The 24,299-nt window shown below is 36.0% G+C and overlaps 1 protein-coding gene across 1 annotated transcript in view; it reads right to left on the bottom strand.

The window, feature by feature from the left end:
- Window positions 1-5,297: 5,297 nt before the first annotated feature.
- The window catches only part of grik3 (glutamate ionotropic receptor kainate type subunit 3), a 117,595-nt gene continuing 98,593 nt past the window's right edge, over window positions 5,298-24,299 (bottom strand). Inside the window, exons 11-16 of the mRNA XM_088013799.1 lie at window positions 21,766-21,989; window positions 17,301-17,419; window positions 10,560-10,777; window positions 7,459-7,684; window positions 6,929-7,179; window positions 5,298-5,931 (exon numbers count right to left, since the gene is read on the bottom strand). Coding sequence (XP_087869925.1) covers window positions 5,566-5,931; window positions 6,929-7,179; window positions 7,459-7,684; window positions 10,560-10,777; window positions 17,301-17,419; window positions 21,766-21,989 — 1,404 coding nt within the window. The 3' untranslated portion in view covers window positions 5,298-5,565. The remainder of the gene's footprint in view (window positions 5,932-6,928; window positions 7,180-7,458; window positions 7,685-10,559; window positions 10,778-17,300; window positions 17,420-21,765; window positions 21,990-24,299) is intronic.

Here is a 24,299-nt window from a genome sequence, read left to right as displayed (position 1 = left end):
ATCTTTCAAGCTTTCTTTCTATTCCCACCACATCATTTCTTGTTTTGCCCCAGTGCTCCTGGTCCTGCCAGCCCCGTGTCCTTTTCCGTCTCTCTTTTCATTTGGCCGGCTCCCATCTTTCCTCAGTCTGCCTCTTTCTCTTTTACATACTCCTGATGCGCTCCTGCTGGCCCCGGTCTGTCCAAGGGGATTAATTGATAGTGAGAGATAATAAATCTCCCCATTAGGCGCAAGCCCCCTGCCCATCGCTCATTATCCGCCCGCTGCTCCTCAATGCCGTGGCCCGGGGTTCCCTGGCTTTTTTAACATGCACATCTGCCACTGCAACGCCAGCAAGGTTAATCTCTCCCTATCGCACTTGATTGGATCCCTTACGTTGAGACTCTGGCTCATCCGTGAATGAACATAGAATGAGTGTGTATTTAGCCTTTGTCCCTTAAATTTATAATTGTCCTTCTTCTGGTTTCAGGAATAAACCGAAAGCTCAAAATAAATTCTTAGGTGTAACTTCAATGAGATTAGTTTTTATACATGAAAATAAACCCATATATTCTTACTGGTAATGTGCTGATAAACAGACATTTGAACATCCTGAATGTTTGTTTTTAAATGGGAGCAGCATGGAGTCTGGTTTTTCTTATTTTTTTCTACATTTCTAAAAAGACATGTTATGTGTTTTTATTTTGCAGATACTGCTATTTGTATTTGTTGTTGTTGCAGAATTATTAACGTGCTTTTAGGTCAAAAAATGAATGCTACCAATGGTCATCTAGTCAAACAAAATGTTCCAATTAGTCCAAAACAGATGCATCATGTCAAAGTGATGAAATTGTCTCCAAGAAGAGTCAAGGTAGTAAAATGACCAAAAGTCTAATCAAAGCAGTAAAAGTGTTTCAAAGCTTCAAGATAATAAGACAGAAGGATAAGGTTTGATTCTTCATTTAGGATTGTCACCCATCATCGTCCTATTTTCAGTTTGGTTCAGTTTATGTATAAAACACCAATTTACAGCACGTATCGTCTACAAGCATTTTACATGACAATATTTCTCTTTGTCTTCCCTTTCCCCCCCCAGAAGCAGCTCTGTTTTGAGGGTATCGTTTTGTTTGTGTGTGCGGTTGTTGCGGTAGAGTGCAGGCTGCATGAGACGCAGAGAAGGAGCTCGTTCATTGCTTCTCCTGGTACTTGTTGATCTATGCCCATCTACTTTAATGTGCACAGCTTGAACAACAGAGCATGATCTACCAACTTGGTTTTCTGCTGAAGATTTTTACACTTTAGAATAACATTTAGAATAAACAATACTGTATTTGCTACTGCAGTTTCCTCTTTGTGTTATATGATGTGCTCTCGCATTGTACGTGAAACTGCTGTAACTGTTTCTACAATTGTAAACACAGACACCACTTCACATACAGTACAACCAAAATATTGTCCAAATAATGTGTTTTTATTTCCCCTGTTAGTTCTTTTTTTTTTTCAGCGCATAACAACAATCAGTAGAAGAACAGGTAGGTTGTATTTTTTATTTAAAACTTCATTTAACCCATACAGCAAACTGTACAATTAAATTATTCACAGTGTGTTAAAAAGAATAGTTCAGTAAGTTTTCTATAGTAGTTTGCTGAAACCCTCCAGTGTATTATTAAGATGCTCTTTTTACACGTACAGTTACAATGAAAACAAATACACCTGTCCCACTTTTTCAATAATTTTTTTCATATTTTCTTAGCAAAATCTTACAAAAACTATATTCATAGAAAGTCTGTATGTTCACAAAGAAAACCCTGGTTGGCACCAACATATTTCTCATATATTTGGGAGGGTATTTTGCCAGATGATAGAAGCGTTAGGGCTAGAAAGGAAAATAGAAAAAAAGGTAAAAATGAAAAAAAAAAGGATGGAAATAAAAACATTTATCACACACAGGTAATAGAACAGGTTTATGTAGATTACATTTTCTGTTACTTTTCTCTCACATTTCTTACAGTTTTGTGTAAAATGACATTATTCACATTATTTATTTTAAAAAAAGATGTTTATATTCAGTAACCAAATGGACTGAAGCAGCCATGTTAGAATCAACAAAATTTCATTCAGGTATTGTTGCTGCCACACATTAAAGAAATGTTGTACAATGAGTCTCAAAAGTCTTTTAATCACCTGCAAGAAAAGTTCCAGTACACATCGGTGTGACGGTACAATAGCATAACCGTAGATCAGCAGCAGTTATACTTTAGACCAGGTTGTAATGGGGAATTTGTGAAAAATAAAGGTCCACTGACACAAGAAACGCCTACTCTGAGGGAATATCCCTTGAACTCTTAGGGGAGCTCAATCTCTCCGCTTCATTTTCACCATATAGAAATATATTAGCCATCATAAAAGACAATTTACATACATGTTCTCATCTAGATAGAAAAGAATCCAATATATCATTTTCAAACGTATTTCTATGAAATAAACGGGGTTTGGGGGAATCGGATTCGGGACAAAGTGGGGAGGAAGGGTAAAGTGGCCAGATGAAATAAATAGCATCTAGAACATATTTGTGAACAGAATGAATATATAACTGTATAAATTTAGTAAAATACATCTTCTCCTGCCAATCTTATCTACATACTCTACTTAGCAGAAGAGAATCGATAAACAATTATACAGCAAGTCTCTACCAAACCAATGCTAAATTTTACAGATCAAAGTTTCCTTGAATCATAGATAGATATTTTCTCTCTTTTGTCACTGTGTATTGACAATGTAAACCTCACAGAGGTTCAATGTTCTCTCTGCTTCAGCATAATAGCATCTTACAGACTGCTCCAATCTTTATTCTGGGTGATTTTGCTGGAGATAAAAATGTATAGGCATTACAGTCCAAACAAACACAAGAATAATTGACTGTTCTTTCTCAAATTACCATACAGTCTTTCAGCAAAAGTCCACATCAGGTAATTAAGCCGATCAATCATCTATTCTGAGATCCCCTTCAAAAGTGGTTAATTTTTCTTTTAAACTCAAGCCTTTTTTATGTCTCTTTTTTTTTTCATTTTGCAAAAATAAAATAATTATAACTTATTTTCAAAAACCTTGTAAATTACACCTGACATGGAAAAGGTTTGAAAATGTGTTTGAAAAAATGCGGCATCCAGGCACTCTGTGGTCACAATCAACCAAAGAGCAGTTGAGAATTTAATGAATATAGCCTGATTAAATGCACTTAACTTTCAGTAAATACCAGTTACTCATTCCCTTAAGATATCCACCCAGAGCTGTTGCTATAGTATTAATTGTTGGTGCTATTTCCAGGAAGGTAGCAGAAGTTGAAGTAAAATTTGTTTTGCTAGCTAGACATACTTTTTCTGATGTAACTGGTTTGCAATGAGTTACCTAGGCTGGTCATCCACGACCCATGATGGCCCTTATTTAGGGTATAAAAGTTGTAACAGTATTGAAACATAATGTCTTACATGTGTGTCTACAGAGAGTTTATTTTCATTTTACAATGCAATTAAAGTTCAATGTTTTCAAAGCTTGAAGGAATAAGATGGATAAACACAAAACCTTATCTAATGTTCTCTGTTTTAGTCAATGCTGATCAAAGTGTCTATTGGCAAAACATTTAATCACAAGTCAGACATTGTTTGGGATGTTGAGCGAATGCAACTTGTACTGTAAAAGAGCTTTTAGTGGACGGTATGACAAGAAAAGCACTACGTAAAGTTTTGAAGTTGCAGTTTTTCAAGCATCCACACTTCTTGAATGTTTAATTGGTGCAATACAATTCAGAATCAATCCAACATAGGAAAAAGCAGTGGCACTAGCAACTACAAAATGGTCGCAAAGTCATCCAAAGGGAAACTGTCAAAGTCTTCCACTGTCCTGTTTCCAGATCTGAGGCAGTGGACAGGGGTCAGCAAATGGATGGGCACCCAAACTTATCTGAAGCTATGCAGTTTCTTACTCAACAATCCCTGATGCGTTGGACATTCTCGACACCTTTCTTTCATAACTAGCATTATCTTCTTTAACACTTTGAGTCACAACACATCTGTTGGACCAAGCAGGCTACCCTTTTCTGTTCATGTGCATCAATGAGCCTCGACTGACTGTGGTCCCAGTTCATCACTTTTCTTCCTTGGACAATTTAAAATGAAACTGTCTGCTGCAGACCACAAACCAAGAGCTCCAGTTTTGTAGATGCTCTGATCCAGTTGTCAAGTCAACACAATTAGGCCCTTCTTAGACTCTTACTCAAATTCTTACGCTTCCCCATTTTCCTGCTTGTTTGGAGCAACTATATAAATTAAATATTCACTTCTTTACACATTTATCTCACCCGCCACTGAGTATCAAGTTGAAATTCTAATCCGTTTTCTTGCCTTCACCTGTCAGTATTCATTTTGTTATGCCTTGGCGGTGTAAATTAAAGCACTTAAAAATCTATGATCAATTTCACAGGCGATGATCCTATTTTTTGTTTTAGTCTACATATCAAAATGCTATAGATCGTCTTATTCTGTTAAAATTGAAGTGTCATTTTAGTACAAATACAAATATGCGTTGCTATTCTGTTTTTTACTAAAATTTACAGGATTTTGTTGTTAGTTTCAGATTTTTGTATGACTGATTGGTGTTCTTTATTCCAGGTTATCATATAATTGGGATCACATAGTGAGCCATGCCTAGCCATAACCAGACGCAGATAGTTAGATTTGAATGCCTCTTACAGAAAATAAACTGGAGAACGAGTCCTTTAATGTCCCACTTCAGCCCCTCCAATTCACTGTTAATTGAACACCTGGTTATTAAACAGCTCTGGCTCTTGATGTTCTGAGTATAAATCTGTTGAATGGTCAGGTCTTTGGCAATCAACATGTTATCTGATAACAATCTAATTATGTACAAAGTAATTTGAAAGAAAAATGAACCTTGAAAAAAAAAAGTCAAAAATCATGTCAAATATCCCAAGTTAGAATCTTATGTTTTTAATATACAGCTGATGTGTCCACAATCCACTCTGCATGAGTGATTGCGGTTGTTTTTGTATGACACTATTTTTAGGTACACATCACAGCTACATCAGATGTAAATTTACTGTTTCACATCTTGCTGTAGGTTCTACCAGTCACAGTGTTGCCAACACTAAATGACACAGACACCCAGCTGAACCTGTACATATTTGAGGTAACACTTTCTGCTGCCAAAGGTCATTCAGTTTTGTGGAAATCAACAGGCCAAACAAAAGAACTTCATATATAACCGTGATTTATAACAAAACTCCCTTATCCTTCTGGAACTGTATCAAAGTCATTTATTGCCATTTTCAAAAAGCCTTTTTTTTTTCATTTGCCAGGCTATGTTTTCACATACAATTTTAAATCTTTTAAGTGACTCAGGGTCCACTGAATATTGTGTTTTCTCTTGTGGTACATATGTAAACATCAGACTCGAACTGATTCATATTTGGGTGTACCGTTTCCTTTGTCGGGTTGTTTTTCTGCCCCTTGCACAACCTTTACAACCACAACCAAGTATCTTTTGTAGTGTTGATTACAGTGGTGTCTGTCATACCTGTGTGGCCGATGCTGCCAATTTGAGTTGCCCATGTTTTGTAAGTGTTCCCATGTCACTGTTGTTAATGATGTATCTGGTGATCCCGTCTATGCCATTGTCCCTGGGCTCCGGCACCGCCCCTGAAATGTTGCTCACGAGGTTCTTGCCCTGCGGGGAACACATTGTCAGGGGAACACAGGAGCCATCCCAGTGCTGCAGCTCATGTTGTCCTTTCCTGGGAGTCGTCGGTCGTTGTAGGCGTGCATGTTGATCACTGCATCCGTCTTCACCATGACCGGTGGCTGAGGCTTGTGTTTCACCCGTCTCTCGCAGGTGAACGACAGTCTGATCTCGTCCACCATGGCGCTGCACAAAGACCTCTGGGCAAAAAGGGAGGATCCGGGGAGGGACACGCGGAGCAGAGGGGAAAGGGACGGGGGGTAAATGCCTTAGCTTTAAATTGTTCTGACAGCAGAGGGTGTCTACAGTCTAAAGAGCAGGAAATGGATGTGGAGTGCTCATGTTGCCTTAATAGCTTTGTGTGCATATGCGCCTGGCTGTCATTAATGTTACACTGCAACCTCACCACCACATGTGGTATGCACATAGCTCATTAATATCGCTGTGTCAGTGGCACTGAACACATAATACACAGAAATGCATGCAAAAATGCACACAGCATGACTCAAAATTATTGATTTGTGCCATTAAGGGGTTGATGCTATTCTGCTATCTCCAATGACTAATAATGGATTAATTCCCTGTTCCAATTTGTAGTAATGCCAGCTAAATGAGTAAATGTTGTGGTGCTAAGGCCAAGTACTCCAAGGGATTAGTCAAAGAAAGGCATGCAAATCCCTTTATGAATTTTTTGAATCAAAAGCTATGAATAGAGCAATAGCTTTAAGGTATGCAGAAAAAGAATCATGAGAATAGCTATGATTCCTAGCGACTGTAAAAATACAGGTGCATCTTTATGAATAAGGATAGCATTATAAAGTTAATTCATTTTTGCAATTAAGTCTGAAACAAGAAATTCATAGACAGAGGAACTCAAATGTAATCCAGGACATGATGGGCACAGGTATGATTTTATGATATGGCAATATAAACATCTTTCAAAATTGTAGTCAGAAGGTAAAGTTTTGTTTTGGCCTAGAAGTTTTCTCTATAAGAACATTCTTTCATGTTTTCTAAGTCAAACTACCATGGCATTTTATTTTTGTAATTATACAAGGTTTCAAGTTATTTTAAGTTGAAACCCTGTATAATTACAGTATGTGACATCATGCTTTAGACCAGCATTCAAAACCACACAGTGAGAATAAACTCATGAAAATGCTCTTTAAAATTCATAATCTGTGGAGATATATACCTGTTCACGTTCGGTGGTCTTTCTCAGCTTGTAGATAAATTCAGCAATTGCCACAAAGACAGACAGCACCAGACCAGATGCCAGCACAATGAATATACCACCCAGGTTCTGGATCCCCATGGGGCCCGTCTCGCGACGCTCCTCATCCAAGCAGCTGCTTCCGCTCCACCACTTCTCCTTCAGAACGTGGAGAAGCCCATCCTCTAAGATGCTGAGGATTGCTATGCTGATTTTGTCCCTGTATGGCGAGCCTGCAAGCAACATAAGGTCAATTTAACTTTGGATGAAATGCCAGCTGGACTCTGCGATAATAAGGTTCATAAGCACGTTGTGGCACACTGTCTTGACGAGTAGCTACATTTTTTTTTTTTGTCTTTTTTACCCTGCATACCTACTGCATCGAAGGGCTATTTCTCTTGCCCTCATCTTTCAGGGAACACAAAAAGCACACCTAACTTACGAAAAAGGTTTGAATTTTTCATAGTGCTGGAGCTCTGCAATGCAATTTGGAGGCTATTCATAAGTCTTACCAAGGGGAGTGCCGATGCCGTAGCCTTTGCTGTCAATAAGCCCTCCCACTTGTGTCAGGTTACAGTTTCTCCTAGTGATATAATCAATGGTGGTGGACTCTGTAATGAGTGCATAGTCAGACTTCAGCACCCTCTGAACCCCGTCTTCCACAGACTTCACCAGAGACGTTCTCGGCCTGCTGCTCATGAAGGCCCACATCTTCTCAAACGTAGAAACCTTTGATTTCTGTGAGGGATGGAAAAAGAAAGTTGTAAAAGTAAATTAATCTCCGAACTACGTTTTAACATTCTTCGATGCTGGAGGCAAAGGAAAAGTAGCTGGAAAAGCACACAATGTTTTTATTAACAGAAAAAATGCTGAATTCAAATAAAGCAACTTTTTAAATGCAATAGCCAAAGGTGTTTAAGGTGAAAAAATAAATTATTAAATATGGGTTGTTCAGTAGCGATGGAGATTTTCTGAATGCTAAAAATATGTGAGACTACACAGATGGTATGTGTAATTACGCTGCAGCTCTTAGTGGTTTATTTAGCAAAAAACCAAATAGATTTAAATGATTACTTTTCAGATCTCCGTTATCACAGGATTAAAGAACGACGAATTGAAGCTCACACACATCTATTCTCTTAAGTGTTACTGAAGCAGCAATAATAGAATGCCATTCCATTCGTCTTGCATCAGTCTATGAGGTACTTCATGCAATTTTCTGTGAGGTCACATTTATGCCATGTCTAATCCAAGATAATTACTGTCTAATAACTATGAGGCATTTCAAATTGTGTGAGATGCTCTTTATAAGAAATCTGCTCCTGGTGTTAAATCCAGTAACATTGGAGTCCTGGCGATCTCAGAAGAGATATTTTAAGTTGGCATTCAACCACTTATTGTTTTGTTTTTAGCAGTCTTCAACTTCCACTTTGGAAGAATTTGAGGTGGTGCAAGCACATTCTGTGCGACAGTGGCCACACACACTTTTAAGGAAGAAAGTGCAGCACCATTATAATGATGTTATTGTGATGTGACTCTTGCTTTGTCACTCACATTTTCACTCACTAAATTTTAAAACGGCTTACAGCATAAGATGCAATTTTATGGGGGATTAAATTTGTAAATTAATCAAACCTTTATGAAGTTAGTAACAGTATTTAAGTCTATATAGAGTCTTTAAACTCTTAAAGTAAGTTCATGTCATCCACAATGATTTTGGTTTATAATGCATTCTTTTCTAATGTATTGAGATTCACTTGTATATGTTTTAACCTATAAGTAATCACCATTTTATTTTTCATGCTGCTAAATGTTTAATTAACGTTACCATATTACCAAGGAAACCCCCTCCAACCATCAGTAAAGCTCTAAAGTTAATGCAATGGATTATTTGATCTCATTTCTTACATTTGTCCTGCAAACCCTAAACTCAAAAGCAATAATGTTGGAATTTCTTTAAAACAATCATAACTTGGTGATTGGTTTTATTACTGACATTTTAAAATTTAGTTGAAGATGTAAGAACAACTTTTATAGAACACAAATTATTCATGCACACTGTTAATCAAATATACAGTATAAAGTAGTGTCTGCTTTGTTTTTAAATTGGCTTTTAACATTCAATGGTAATGCCCCAGTTCCTTTTGAGTGAAATGACTTTTAATCATGTTTTCTGATGATTAAAATGTAAAACGTTTACCAAGCAAGAGAAGCAAAATGAACTCCGCATCAGGAGCACAACTCTGATCACGTTGCCTTCTTTGTGAAACATTCTTATGACAATGACCAAAGTTATTGTCCTCCTGCCTAGAGTTAATCATCTAATGAGCTCCTTAAATGACTAACAAATTGGCTACTGACCAAAATCTGATTTTAATCTTGAAAAGCCTGGATCCTGGACCAGCTTTTTTGAAAACTCAAAAATGTGATCTTTTTTCTAATCACCGAATGCATCTCATGTAGTCTCTGCCAGGTCGCACAGACAACAAGATTCTTTGGTTTGATTGAAAACTGAGTTATGCTTTTAAAATCTGAGTTTAACAACAAGACAAAGATCCACATTTTGCCAGGAACACAAATAATGCTTTATAAAAGTTTAAAATATAATTTTTGTAAACACTTTGACTTTGTTTTAAAATAGTAAGACATGTCTTACATGGACTTTTCCCCACATACTTTTCATTATACAAAATAATAGTTGACCACATGATAGTGAAAATAAGTATTTTCAGTTTTGTTGTTCTCATTTTAAAGAGAATGAGAATCATCCAAATTCATGATGCACAGAACAAATCTTTACAAAATCGAGTTCAAAAGACATCCACAAAAGTTTAATCAATAGATCTAAAGTCAATATACTTTATAAGTAACTTGTATTTATTCTATTTTTTTTTATTTTTATGGGAAATTTATTTTTTGAACATTTAAAAAACCTCTTGGACAGAATTTGCGCCAGGAGTTTCTCAATCAATTCCCTTTTGATTTTTGAACTGGAGTGAAAAGTCAAAACTTTTTTTCTTTTTTACTTTCTATTTTTTGTTCTCTAATCCACATTAAGATTAAAACCCATTAGCAAATACCAGAAAAAAAATTAATCTGTACATCTGGGTTTCAACATCATTTATCAGCCTTTTCTGCCTCATTGAATTAGCATCAGTAAGGCCCTCTGCAAGGGCAAAAGCTGGCAGAGGTCACTTGAGCCATGTGCAATTAGCCACCTGTTTCTCTTGTTCATTACTAAAAATTCTTGAATAGCAGAAATAATCCCCAAACTTTCGTTTTTTTAATACAGCTATTCAAAGATCACAAGTGTTTGTGTATCTGGTATCCAAGACATTGTAACTATAGAACATAAAATATAGATTTTTAAAAAATATTTGTATATAATATGTAGAATTAAAAGTACTCCAAAAGTAACATTTAAAATCTTGAATATGCTCTGCATAGCTGTCCAGAAGTAGTCTTTACCAATGTGCACGTTAAATATAAGGTGAACTATACAGGCTCTTGCACCGTATACTTACAGAAGAATATTTCTAGAATCTGAGAAAAATATTAGTTATGTATTTTATATCACTTATTGTGTGCTACTCTGTATAGCTTTGTTATCTACCTTGAAGAAAGCCATTGTTGCTCCATCTCTGACCACACCATACTCGATTTTGGTCTGCTTGGCAATGTCATCAGCTGAATCCACGGGTGAGTCCATCCTCTCCACGGTAAGGAAAGCTGCTAAATTAGCTGTATATGACGATATTATGATGAGCGTGAAGAACCACCAGATTCCACCTATTATCCTGGTCGACAGGGCTTTGGGCATCAGCTCCGAGCCTGTGTGCAACACCATGAGAGAGAAAGAGAGAAACATACTGTAAACGAGTTAAATGAACGGAGAAACATGACTGCTTGCATTTTTGTTAATTAGCTTGAAAATGCTTTTGGCAGTGCCACTGCTTCTCATTAAGGGGCTGCGAGTTGGTAAATGGAAATTAAAGTCAGCAGGGCAAGATAGTCAAAATGTGAGCTAAAACTAGGAGCAGAAAAATTCATAGAAATACAAACATTTCTTTCTTTCTTATGTTTTTAGTATATATATATATATATATATATATATATATATATATATATATATATATATATATATATATATATATATATATATATATATATATATATATGAATGCACAAATGCCTGCAAAAATCACTATATCTATAATATCTTATTAGGTGTATGTTAACGCCTAGCAGAGCGGGCTGATTGCCTCCATGCCATGCCCACACAGATGCTGCAATTCATGCAAAAAGAACCCTGGCCAAGTATTAAGTGTATATTTTGTACAGTACATTGAGATGCTTTTCAGATTTATGCACTAAACCCCTTTTTATCTTCTATTTTTTTAAAATTTGATGAGAAACAAAACTTTTTGTTTTCATTAACTGCAAGCAACAATCATCAAAACAAGTGCTGGAAATTTAAAATCATGTCAATGTTGAATCTATTTAATGCTTGAATTTTACTTTAATTTGCTGAAATACACTTTTAAAAGGACTTAAACCACAAACTGTTTCCATAGCCCTATAATATATATATTTTATACCTCATTGGGTCCACTAAAAAGACATATTACTGATAAATATGGAAAAAAATTAATCAGAGCCTGCATCAAGAAAAAAAAAAATAGAAAGAAGACATAATATGTTGACAGAAGAGCTCTGCATCAGCCTTGACTTTGAGTGGGTCTCTTCTGAGCAGTACTATGTTTACAATGGCTCACTGACTGGTGTTAAAGTTACTTTATATCTCATCTCTGACAACCTTTAAAATACCCTTGTGCTTTGTGCACTCTGTTACTTTACTGAGAAGATTTATGAGGGCAATTCTGAAGAGTAACAAGCCCACAGAAGGCGGGCAGCCTGGTCAGCTCTTTAACCTCTTCTACCAAATTTGATTGGATTTGTCCTTTGTGGTTTGACAAAGACTCTACATGGTTACAAACAAGGGAAGATAGAAGCTTCCCTTAATTCACAATGACTTCAGACAGGCAAGATCCAGATGCATTCTCTGGTCACACTAAAAATGAAGTGAAGCCATGGGTAACTCAATTGAATCCCACACTATAAAGCACTGTTGTCAGCGGGGAGCAATATATGGCACTGCATCAGAACACTCCAATAAATACAAGAAGCAGATCAGTCATATGGTGCCAACAATAAAATGGTGGCAAGATACAGTACGATACTGTTCTCAGAGGAAGTGGTCATTATTTGTAAGCCAACTCAATGTTCTCATACAGAAGCCATTATTCACACTGTTAGCTGTCGAAAGATCATATGTCTCACTAGATACTGCACTGTCTACTCAAAGTAAATTTTACTGTTTGGATTATACTTGAAAAAAAATTTTTGATGGGAATCATTTATGTTAAATTGCTGAATTTTTACAGCAGCTTGACTTGCTAAAAAAAGAATAGGTTCCTTTCCTACATGTTTTAGATGTTTTCCACTCAGCACAGCTGATTCAAAAGACTGCATGCCTCCAATTGTTGCAGAAGCTTCTTTATCAACCTGCAGCAGTGAAACACCTAAGTGGGGGCTCTGAAGACCAAGGTTGAGGACCTCTGACTTAGGCTGTCCAAAAATCTAATCTGATTGACTGATCGGCACGTGGTTGATGACTACTTCCCTGGACGCTGTCGACTGAGCTTCAGTGTTCTGAGACTCGGACACAAAGAACCAGAACCAACAATTATTATTTATTTTTGCCCCAGACAAATCAATGAGAAGTCTAATTAAGTTGACACTATTTTATTGTAATATTTTGAAATGACTCTGACTCCATGGAAAGAGTTGTCATCTTGGCAAATGTCATTATGCAATTTGTTTGTTCCATTCCAGCTTCCTCCTACTGTGTCAATATGCTGCTGGGCAAATGATTTAAAACCTTGTTAATTGGGTATAAACTTTTGTTTTCATTTCTAGTACATTTTCTTTTTTGCCCCTTCACTCTTTGGACTTATCAGTGTCCCTCACTAACTTTCTTCAAGGGTATGACCTGATTCAGAATCCAAAGTGGGGATTCTCCAAGATATCCAAGAGACCTGAAAACAAGACAACTGGAGGTCTGCAAGTGACCTCTGTGCAGACAGAAACGCTCCTAGAGGAGGGAAGCCGACGATCTCTCTGACCAGAAATGTAAGTAGGTTTTGAGGAAGACAATAGCAGCAGGTGCCCTACTCTAGGCTCTCTGTTTTCCTGTTCTCTAGTGTCAGCTCTGAAACTTTGAATTTATCCTTCTTTTACTTTTCCACTCAAATTAACATATATTCTAGGCTTTAAACCTCATAAACTTTAGAAACATCTTTTTTTTTTATCTGCATATGCAATATTTTGAATGTTGAGTTTCTAATAAAAAAAACACTTCCCTTCCAACTTGTAGAGAAGTAGTGTCATCAATTAGCATATTTGTTTATATTGTTTTTTTTTCCTTTTTGCCTAATTAAATCATCAAAGTAGAGCGTTATATGATTAATTATAAAATTAATTCTTGATTACATTAATTGCCACTTTAAGGCGATGGCAGGAGTCATTCATTGTTTCCAAACGATATGATGAGTCCAGTCAGGGAATTATTACTATTTTTGATATATTTACATTAAATTGATGTGCTAATTTTTTTATAGTTAAGGGAGAAAAATTAAAAACAAACACATAATAGAGTGCAAATGGATAACAGTACAACGACTTCTGAAATATCTTTAAAAGAGTTTTTAATGTAATTCAGCAACTATTAGCAAAATATGATGCCCTCGTTTGGAATATTGATTCTCACCAGCAGTGCCTCCCATTGCTAAATTAAATCTGTGCTTGCCCATGAGAATCAGTACTAGAGGCTAATTCCTTTGATCACACCTCTGCATGAAATTACTGATTCACTTTCTATTGAACATTATTAATAAAAACCAAATAAAATAAAACAATTAGCATGGGCATATTTTAATTATCAATAAATCACCATAGCATTTGAATAGGCACTAATTTAGAATAGTTTTCATACTGAAGGACTTTATTCCAGCAGAATATTTTTTTAAATAAGAACAGAAAGTGAAAAACATAATAAAAATAATTCTTTTTTGAAGCTAAGCCCTAATTGTGTTGAAAAGAGTGACTTTTTGCTAAGTAAGAAAGTTGGTATTTTTCCTGATTAAAAGCTCATAATTGGAGCCATTATATATCATTATGTGTCAGAGGATCTCATCTAATGAAATGAATCTCAAACCACAACTAAAAACTTTATAATTCACATAATTTCTGCATCGTGTCATTGAGCTGAAATTATTTTCTCTAACAGTGTATAGTCAAAGAAAGTCTTATTACACAGAAAGCACAAATTTGCAAAGATTGTTGTTAATTCTGGTGTTTTTGTAGCATACTGCAAAAACCTTGCTGCAAGCCAAATATGTCAAAACAGAATGTTTTGAATTACTGGTTTTTGATTTTGAGATTAACATTTTGTCAGGTTAAAATCACAAACTGTATTTTACGTTACTTGTATTTTATGCAATGGACCAACATAAAGTAGTGCATAAATATGAACTGAAACAAAAAACAGAGGTGTGGGATGCATTTTTTATTCAGATCTCTTTGGTTTGATACCAGAGACCACTGTAGTTTCTGTCCTAATCTTAGTATCATTACTCATGTGGTGAGAGTTATACCAGTTAATATCAGATCTACTAATATACTGTCTGAAAAATGATTGCAACAAATTAATATCCTATGTTTGTGGAAATATTAGAGATTCTTTGGAGTTGCAAAAAATAATTGATTTTTCTTTCTCTACAAATATTTGTTTTTCTAAGAGATATTGGGTTCAGTGTCTTTAATTTTCAAAAATAAACCATTTCAAGATGCTGAAGGCAAAATCTATCAGACTAATTTGTTAGGTTGTTATGTTTACTTTTACATTTAACTTTTTAGATCAAACATACTTTCAGACATTTTACAGGAAGAAACCAATTTATAAAAAATAATCACATATGTGTTTGTTGTGAGAAACCCAGACCTCCGAGAATGCATCTGAGTGCTTTTGCACCTCCTGATATTTTATGTTCTTTTTGTTGTCTCTGACACCTCCCTCCCACAGACAGGCTGGTAGATTTTTTTTTTTTTTTTTTTTGCGGGTTTCCTCAAACGCGTCCATTTGCATTTTAAACATGTCAAGGAAATGGCTTCCGCCTCAGCTGCTGTCACCATGTTTGGCAGACAAGCAAGGGGTGTCTGTTAATGTGACACAGACAAAATATACACCTCGCTACAGATACCGCTGTGCAGCATGTGTTACAAGGCGCTGTTGCAAAAACGGTGTCACTGAAAGCCAGGTACGATGTCAGTTTTAAAATTAGATGCATTCATGCACTAATTGGCAAGATGCTTTGGACTATTTGGCCAATTAGCTAACTGTTTTTAAGTGCATATATGCAGTATTCATAACCTTGGATGAACTCTTATGTTTCAAAGTAAAAACAAAAAACAAAACAATAAATCAATGAACTATGAATAAGAGTTGATTAACAGCAGGAGCTTCAGTCAATGCCTGAAAATGAGAAACAGTGGAGCTCTGGCATTTACAGAAATCAGTGTGCGCCACATTATGAATTATAATAGAAAATACTCCCCTGTTTAGTTTAATAATATAGGCAACTAACTAGCTCATTTTGATTTGATTCTCCCTCTCACAGCGTACCTCTGCTGCTCTCATATTTCTCTGCCAGTATCAGCAAATTGGAAGAGCTGCTGTGCAGTTTCACAAGAGTGCCGCCGAGTTTCTGTGCTTAATGAATTGCTGAATGTGTTTGCAATCCTTGCAGCCAAAGATCCACTGAGCCTAACTAAACCTTCTTGATTTGTCTTGTTACACTGAGGTTAAACATTTTCTTACTTGGGTCCTTTTCGCCGCAGTTAACTCCATTATGTAAATCCTGGCCCTTCCTCTGCTTATTCATCCCTTTAAGGAATACCTTGCAGAAGGAAAGGATTTCCCTTCCTTGTTTTTATACTCTGAACAATCAGCTCTTTGAGTTAATGTTTAGTCCTTCAAATCATCAATGAATAGTATATGTGGAGAGGAAGAGCTCAAACTGATCAAAATGCCATAAACAAGAAAGATTTTACAAGAAAATCGCAAAAACAAAAATACTTCTAAGTAGAGACAGTTCAAACTTATATCATTAGTGGTAAGCATTAAAGACGTCAAAGCTCAAGATGGTATCTTCTTGTTTCTGTTCGTATTGTGTAATGTTATGTCAAAGGGAAACAATGTTAAAGACAATATATTTTCTTTGTTCAATACATCTTTAACTTTTGCTTAAGTTGTGGCAGCAGTAAAAATTTGTTAGCAAAAAATGTGGAAGGTAGGAGTCCATTTGAAACCCACATTGGGCAATGTCATCGTTGAAAAGTGCAGGATTTGACTAAAACATTTATCAAGCAAACTGTCATTTAACAATAAAGATAAAACACTGACTTGTTTCCTAAAATCCAAACATCTTGGGAATTGCTTAGAGTCTGGAAATCTTTGCTAATTGAAAGCTAGCATTTAGCATTTAAAGAACATAAGGTATTTAAATTGTTTCAAAGCTTCCCCATTTACTTTATGTTGGAAAAATATATTTTTTACATAAATCTAAGTATTGACAAAAGTACAAAAGGTTAAACACCAAACATGGTGACACACATCTACTTAATGAACTGAATGTTGTGAGAGTCAACATTCTCACAACGTAAGATTTGCAATGGTATCACAAATGTTTACTGACAGAACAAAAACAGTGTTTTGCAGGATTATTGTAATATCTGGTTGTACACTGTGAGCTATGAGTTAGACATAGGTCAACTGCAGTACCTAGTGTTGATAACACTAGGTACTGAAGAGTTGAAAACATCACACCAGCCATATCTAGCATAGCTGACAAAAGGCATTTGTCAAACCTCTTTCTCATTTTACCCTTTTTCTCCCAACACATGATGCTCTTAAACAGGGCCAGTGACTGTGTTACAGGGAGATACATGCAACAATGTTTTCCATCCCGACCTGCCAATCTTTGACAAGTACCTGGCACCTACTCTTTGCTTTTTTTAAACAGCAGCTAGGTGACAACAGCCTTTGTCTGTCATGTGAGACAGAGCCCTGCAGTTGTTCCTGACAGGTAAACGTCTTATGAAACAGTCGGGTGAAGGAAATCTCGGAGCTTGTCAGCTAAAGAGGCACAAACTAGGAGCTTATGATGAAGAGGAGGAGGTGATGTGATGATTACACTGTTTTTGAAAAGATAAGCAGTCGTGTTCGCTGACATACCTTGTTGCATTAAGGAACCAACTCCAAACCAGAAGCTGTTGAGGAGCGTGAAGTTGTTCTCCACCACGTCCGAGCCGGGATTACAGGGATGAGCGTCGTACCATTCATACGGGCTAAACCTGGGATGGAGGAAGAGCAGGTCAAATTTTCTTCTAAACATATTGTTGAATTTGAAACTTTCCAGAAAATATTCCAGGGAGAGCAAAGTCAAAGTTCCATGTCCCGTTACATCGCAACACACAATTTTGTAAAAGAACTTCTGAAAACGATAAATCATCTGTTTGTGACCTTAAACCCAAATGGAGTTCTGGAACCCTAGTCAAAGCTTAGATTTAAATATGACCTTAAGCAGACTGGTCATATTTTAAAAACCCTCTAGTTTGGCTGTACAGTTCTGTAAAGAATAGTGAGCCAATTACCATAAAAGCTTGAGGGTAGCTGTGGCTGCCAAGGTTGGAACAATCAGATTTAGAAGACAATTACTGTTTCGCATAGAGCCAGTTTAGTCTTAATAGCTTTCTCTCCTTAATATGGCATTATCATTAGAAAAATGCATTCATATTTGCTCATGTTATCATTGTCTAACTTTAAAGTTAGTTTGAGAGAATGAAATGTATGTGTGACAAAAAGTCACAATTTATCTTTGTTAAAGTTTAGCAGTTTGATACAAGAAATTCCTGAACTCTGACCAATGTTACTTATTATTGCACATCTATGTGCCAAACAGAAAACTACTGAAAGCTCTTGGCTAAATACTACCCAACTGCCCATTTTAGCAAGCTGTTTGTTTACACAGACAGCTCACACTGTGTGCCCTAAATATTTTATAACCTTTCCACATTAAAAGATTGAATAATTGTCTGCCATTTATTTTTAACTTTAGCTGTTTTGAAAGAATATTTTCCATTATTGTGTTGCCATTCCAAGGTGTTGGCCAGATTTTTTTTCACAGCTGTAATATCTATTTTATCTAATCAAACAGGACATCAAAATACTTTGAAAATCTTTTGGTCCGGCTTTTACGGATTACCTTTGGTAATCCTTATGCCTTTTTAAAACATGTTTTGTGCTTAAAGGTGACCAATGAGTCATGCATACACAGACAGGGTATTAAATGTCATGTTTGAGAATGTGAAACCATTTGCCATTTACTTTATCGGCCATAAACTTTTCAATACTATTAGGGTAAACATTGGTTTTGAAGGCAGATGCTGAATGAAATGTCACTGCTTAGCCGATTACAAAAGTTTTCTTTCAAAACTGTTGTCTTTATTTTGGATTTTCTCTAATGTATGTTAAGAATGTATCCACACAGACCTGAGTGAGACTGATTATGAACATTTCCTTTAAAAATGTCATATCTATTTGCTAAAAAAAACATTTAACATTATATGTATTGAATTATTTTGGAAAAAATCAATCAGATGTTTCTTATTTTACACAAACAAATAGTCTTCATAGGTGAAGCTTTGTGATAAGTTACATTCTACTACTTTGCAATCTTTTCCCTGGGTGGCATTTGCAGTCAGGCTCCGTCTGGCTGTTGACTTGTCACCATTTCGATCAATCCTTTCAGCCTCATTTTGTGTTACTTAAATGTTAAAATGGAAAGCCATTGCCAAATAATTACATGATGGTGAAGAGGCACAGAGACTCAAAGAGACCTTCTGTGCAGCTGAAAGACACATGAATGAGCCTTAAAATGGCCACAAATGATTTGAGTGCATTTCTTGAATTGAGACAATATTGGAAGATTATTTCAGACATTTTCGGCCATAGCTTAATGGTAGAGTGCCTTCCAGTTAGAATTTTGGGGGTCAATTTGTACACATCACCATGACTACGAGGCAACTTGGATGACTATCACTATCAATAAGCCCATAAAACCTGCATGCTGAGGACAAATATGTTTGTATGAAAACACAACATAAATCAAAAATTCTGTTTTGTTTTTTTTTTATTAAGAAACTCTGTCCTACTCTATTTTTATGTAGAATTAATTTCAAGGTCACTATTAATCTCAACTGCACATTAAAGATTTTGCCTTTAACCTAAACCATAGGTGATGTGTTTAACAGAACACTGTTTCATACTGCAGAAAAGTTCATTTCACCCAATTAATCACATTAAGGTAATAATAAACTGATCACAAAAGAACCAAGGAAATAGAAGGGGAAATTGACTATCAATGAACATATGCATAGATTTTGTTATGCAGTTCAATTATTCAACCACTCTGTGTTCTTGTGCAATTTCTCAATTAAATCCTTGCAGGCCAACAAATCATTCTTGTCCAAGACTGTCAGTTTATATAGTCCTAATTTAACTTAAGGAGCAAAATATATACATTTTTATGAAAAATATCTGTTGATATCCATTTGTGTACTATCGAAGCACTGTGTCTTTTTTCAATATATTGAACAAAATATGCACAGAAAGTTCAACTTATGTTTTCTCTTTGTTACTGTGATACTCAGTAGCAAAAAATAGCACTTTATATTGGGATTGTATTGACATACCAGTTTTAGATGCATACATTTATTTGCATTTGAGGTTTGCTCAAAGTATAAAATGTAAAAATAAATGGATTAGTAAAACAACTTCACTTTCAGAACACCTTTACATCCTGTTGGAAGAAATGTGTTGTCACACAAAAAGCATATCTACAAATAATAAAAAAATGCAATAGCAAAACAAAAGAAAAGTTGGGAATATCTGTGCTAAATTAACTATCCCAATGTAACAAATAAACAGAGCATACATTAAAATTAATGCAAATTTCAAATTCCCTTTAAGACAGGATTTATGGTTCTACCTTAAAGTGAATTTAAGGTGTAAATTTAAGGTGGAACTTAAAGGGAATTTAAGTTCCATTTCAATATACTTTGAGTGTGTTTAAATTATTAATTAGCTTATTGGTTTCTGAACACTGAAGATTGATAGCTGGATACAAAATACTTAGAAGATACAAAAGCCTCAAAATAAAGAGTGATCCCAAAATACCACTCTTTGCAGCAGTTCTTTAACTGTTATCCTCTTCAAGGTGCATAGACTCAAGTCAAACTTAGGTTCTCTTCCAAACCAGTTTAAAAAAAAAATTAACTGTTTTCAAGAAAAAATTGTTCTTTGGATAACAGACAAGTGTCAAATCACTTTTATTTTGAATAAATTGGTCTCTTGTCCTTTCCATTGTGTGGTATGACTGACAGAGGTTACTTAAAGTAAAGCATTGAAAAACATGTATCAATTTTTTGTATTTTGGAAGAGCTGTTGATTTTTTTTTGGGGGGGTAAAAAAAATAAATAAATAAAGTGGGTGTTTTTTCCCTTACTTCATGATGTACACATATTTAAAGTTGGACTTTGATACTTACATGGTAAATTTATTTTACAGCAACTAAAGACATATTCATTTTAAGCCTTTCACGCATATAAGGAAGCTCCTGTTCTCCTGGTATTTATATGTGACTGAAACTTTTACATTTGACAAAAACGATATTATGCAATATTATTATCACGTTTCAGTTTAGGTGTACTATTGTTAAGAACACACTGAAGTGTCTATTATCCCTTTAAAATTACCCCTTTCTGTCTGAAAGAGCACTGTAATTATCCTGTACATTAACTTTTATATACATTTAAGGATATTTAGCAATTTACTTCTCCCTGGCACATAAAGTCACTGAGCTCTCTGGGCTACCCTTTAGTGAATGATTGCAAAAATTTAAGATGATTTTAAACTTATGTAAAGCCACTCCAAAATTAGTTTAGCTTCACAGAAGCAAATGAGGATGAAGGAGTGCAGCTGTTTGCTCTCAAGCCCTTGAACTTCATCCAGCGCCTGTTTTCTAGAACTTCCTCAAGCACCACTTTGCATGAGAAGCAGCAGGAAATGCAGGCAGTGACACTAAAAGGATATTAATCGTATTCATGACCAAAAAAAAAAAAAAAAAAACGATAATCCCCCACTAAAAAAAATTACGCTGACAACCTGAACTTCATAATTTATAAAATATGTAAATGTGGATGATTAACTATAAATAAACTCCTCAGATGTAATTTCACATCAGGTGCGAACGCTTTTTTTATTCTGCTGAATATGATAATTACAGAAGATTGTCTTTTTTTTCCTACTTCTTCTTCAAAAGTCTTTTTAAGCCCCCTTCCGATTCCCGAAGACATCATGTAGGAAACCAGAAATTACTTACCGGATGGGACTTTAAAACTATGCTTGAAGTTTTTTTTTTTCTTATATTCGCCTTCACACTGCTGGGCTGTAGAGAGCCCATGCAGGCATAACTGCCTTGATCACTACCCAGCAGTTAACACAGTATGATAAACTGGACTCCTGTACTCAAAGCTCGGCCCGTAATGATAACAGGGCAAATTACTGTGACTCCTGAAAACCACATGGGGAGAGGAATGAAGGACTGAAAGGACAAACAGCTTAAAGCATCTGTACTTACCTTGCAATGACAAAAAGAACACAGCTAACACCCAGGTACGCCAGCAGAATGTACACCCAGATGTCTGGAGTCATGGGGTTTAGGAAGGAGAAGAAGCCGCTGTTTGTGGCATTGGGTCTGCGATACAGGATGCTGATGCCCATACTCATGAAGGGCTTTGAGAAGTCAATGACTTTTTCACGCACATAGGTAATGGTGAGAGGGGCCACTGCCAAGTCTGCTCTCTGAAAAGGGAAAATAAAACAGTTATAGTTGTAGATTTCTTCTTTCAGACCAACAGTTTAATTTTGGCTATCCTGGGCCAACAGTCTGCATGTATACATTCATTTGTTAATTGAACTAGTAAAATGTCAACTTTTGATTCATTGTATTTCGCAGAAGTATTAAGAATTGTTCACACTTTTTTGTGAAATTGCAACAAAAGAAAGGTCTTTTAACTGAAGGGTGTTGTACATTTAATTAGTACATGCCCCTCTGATATACCTAAGCACAATCTGGAGCATCAGATCCTTCAGAAATCACCTAATTAATAAACTCCCACTGTGTTTAATTTAATCTCAGGCCTTCAGAGAACAGCTGTATTTATCCTAATAGGTTTGTTGGAGAACATTAAGGAACAAATGCCATAATGATCACCAATAATGACCAATAATGATGACTTGTCTGATAGTCATCAGACAAGTCAGGGATAAAGTTGTAGAGAAATTTAAAGTGTAGTAAGTTTATAAGAGAACATCTCAAGTTCATTGGTAAGGAGAGGGAAGCAGTAGAGATGGATGTAGTTAAAACAATGGTGAGTGACCATATTTGAAACAGCCAAGAGTTTATCTTCTAGCAGGAAAACGAGCAGGCAAAATCACAAATGAACTACATAAATCAAAGGATCTAGATTTTAATGTGTTAGAATTATCCATCCAAAATCCCGAACTACAGTGGTATGAAAAAATGTCTGTGCCCTCCCTGATTTCCTTTTTTTAAAGCACTTTGTTTCAGGACATCAAACCAATGTAAATATTAGCCTAAGCCAACAAAAGTTAGCACAAAATATATTTTTTAAATTAATTTTGGGAATGCTTATTATTAAGGGAGAAATAAATCTAAACCTACATGGCTCTGCTTGAAAAAGTGAGTACCCACTAAAACCAATAATGTTCTGAAACAATGAAATGTGACAATCGGGCAAAAAAAAAAAAGAGAAATCAGGAAAGGGAGAAAGTTTTTCACACCACTGAGACTGATGCTTTTCATCCTAGCTGATTGAGCTTGAGCTAATTTGCAAAGAAGAATGGGCAAAAATTCCAGCTTTGGTGAAGTAATCGCAATAAAAGGTGGCTCTACAGAATATGAACTCAGGGAGGCTGAATAGCATTGCATCTCACACTTTTTGAGAGTGTAATGACAAAATTTGTCACAGTTGAGGAGGTATGAGACTTAAGGGAGGTACTGTGTCTGATAAAGAATTTATATAAAATTTGCATTGGAAACCCCTGATCGCACATTGTGAATAATTCCAATAAATCAAACTGATACAGAGAATAACATGTCAAAGTGCAAGAGCCAGTCTGTGAGCATGTTAATACATAGAACAACATGTAGTTGAGACACGCATGGCATGGCAGGTTAAGTTGCGGTCGCCACCCATTATAGAAGTATGCCTGGACTGCAAATTTAAATGGTCTCAATATCCATGCCCCAACCACCCACGTACGCTGTGCAACCCGAGAACCACCACCATCCTCTCCCCCTACATGATGGCTGGGCAGGAGGTTAATGAAACCAGCTGCTTGGTTCACGCTCGGATACCCTTTTCCCTTCCAAGAAACGACACAACCCACAAAGGAAGGCTTTCTTTAATTCCTCCATGTTGAGCAGTGCAAGAGTAACAGGGCTTGAATATACAACAGTTCACTGTACTGCATTTTCAACACATAGAAATGATTGAATGTTTTGTTTTATCTATTTTGTGAAAATAGGGCTTATTCAAAAACGTATTTAAATCAAGTATAGACAAAAATTAAACGTGCAAAATAAAAGCTGTGTTTTTTCTATGGGTTTTGTTGCACAATAATTTATGTTTTTAGGTTGTTGCAGTTGAGCACTGAGTAGAAATTCTTTTGTCTTCCTCTGTCATATATTATCCTTAACATTTACCTTAGTCAGAATTAAACCCTATTATTTTACACAACTCTTGTCCCAGATCTACGCTCTGTGTACCCGTGAACGCAGGTCAGAAATGAAACATTTTCACTTCACATGTGGCACCTTGAATTATGTGCTCCTGTGGTCTGCACCATGGTGGTTAAACACACAGTTGATAAAAAGACAGAAAAACCAGAGAATCCTGCCGTGCATTCACTGTTTCTCCTAAACTATTCAAATTCGCATATCACATCCTGCTCGCTGTATTCTCTGCTGCCAACTGCTGCTTTGAACCAACCTGCCACTCAGCCATAAGATCAGCCAGCATGCTATTCCAGAGATCCCTATGGTGGGTTAATATACATGCAGCATGTCCTTGTTCTGCTTTCTGCTTA

This window comes from Poecilia mexicana, unplaced genomic scaffold (assembly GCF_051168715.1).
Source record: "Poecilia mexicana isolate PSO_F unplaced genomic scaffold, ASM5116871v1 scaffold_16, whole genome shotgun sequence".
In the NCBI taxonomy this organism is placed as follows: Eukaryota; Metazoa; Chordata; class Actinopteri; order Cyprinodontiformes; family Poeciliidae; genus Poecilia; species Poecilia mexicana.
Note: the sequence above shows the minus strand (reverse complement) of the source record. Positions and strands in the feature narration are given on the sequence as shown.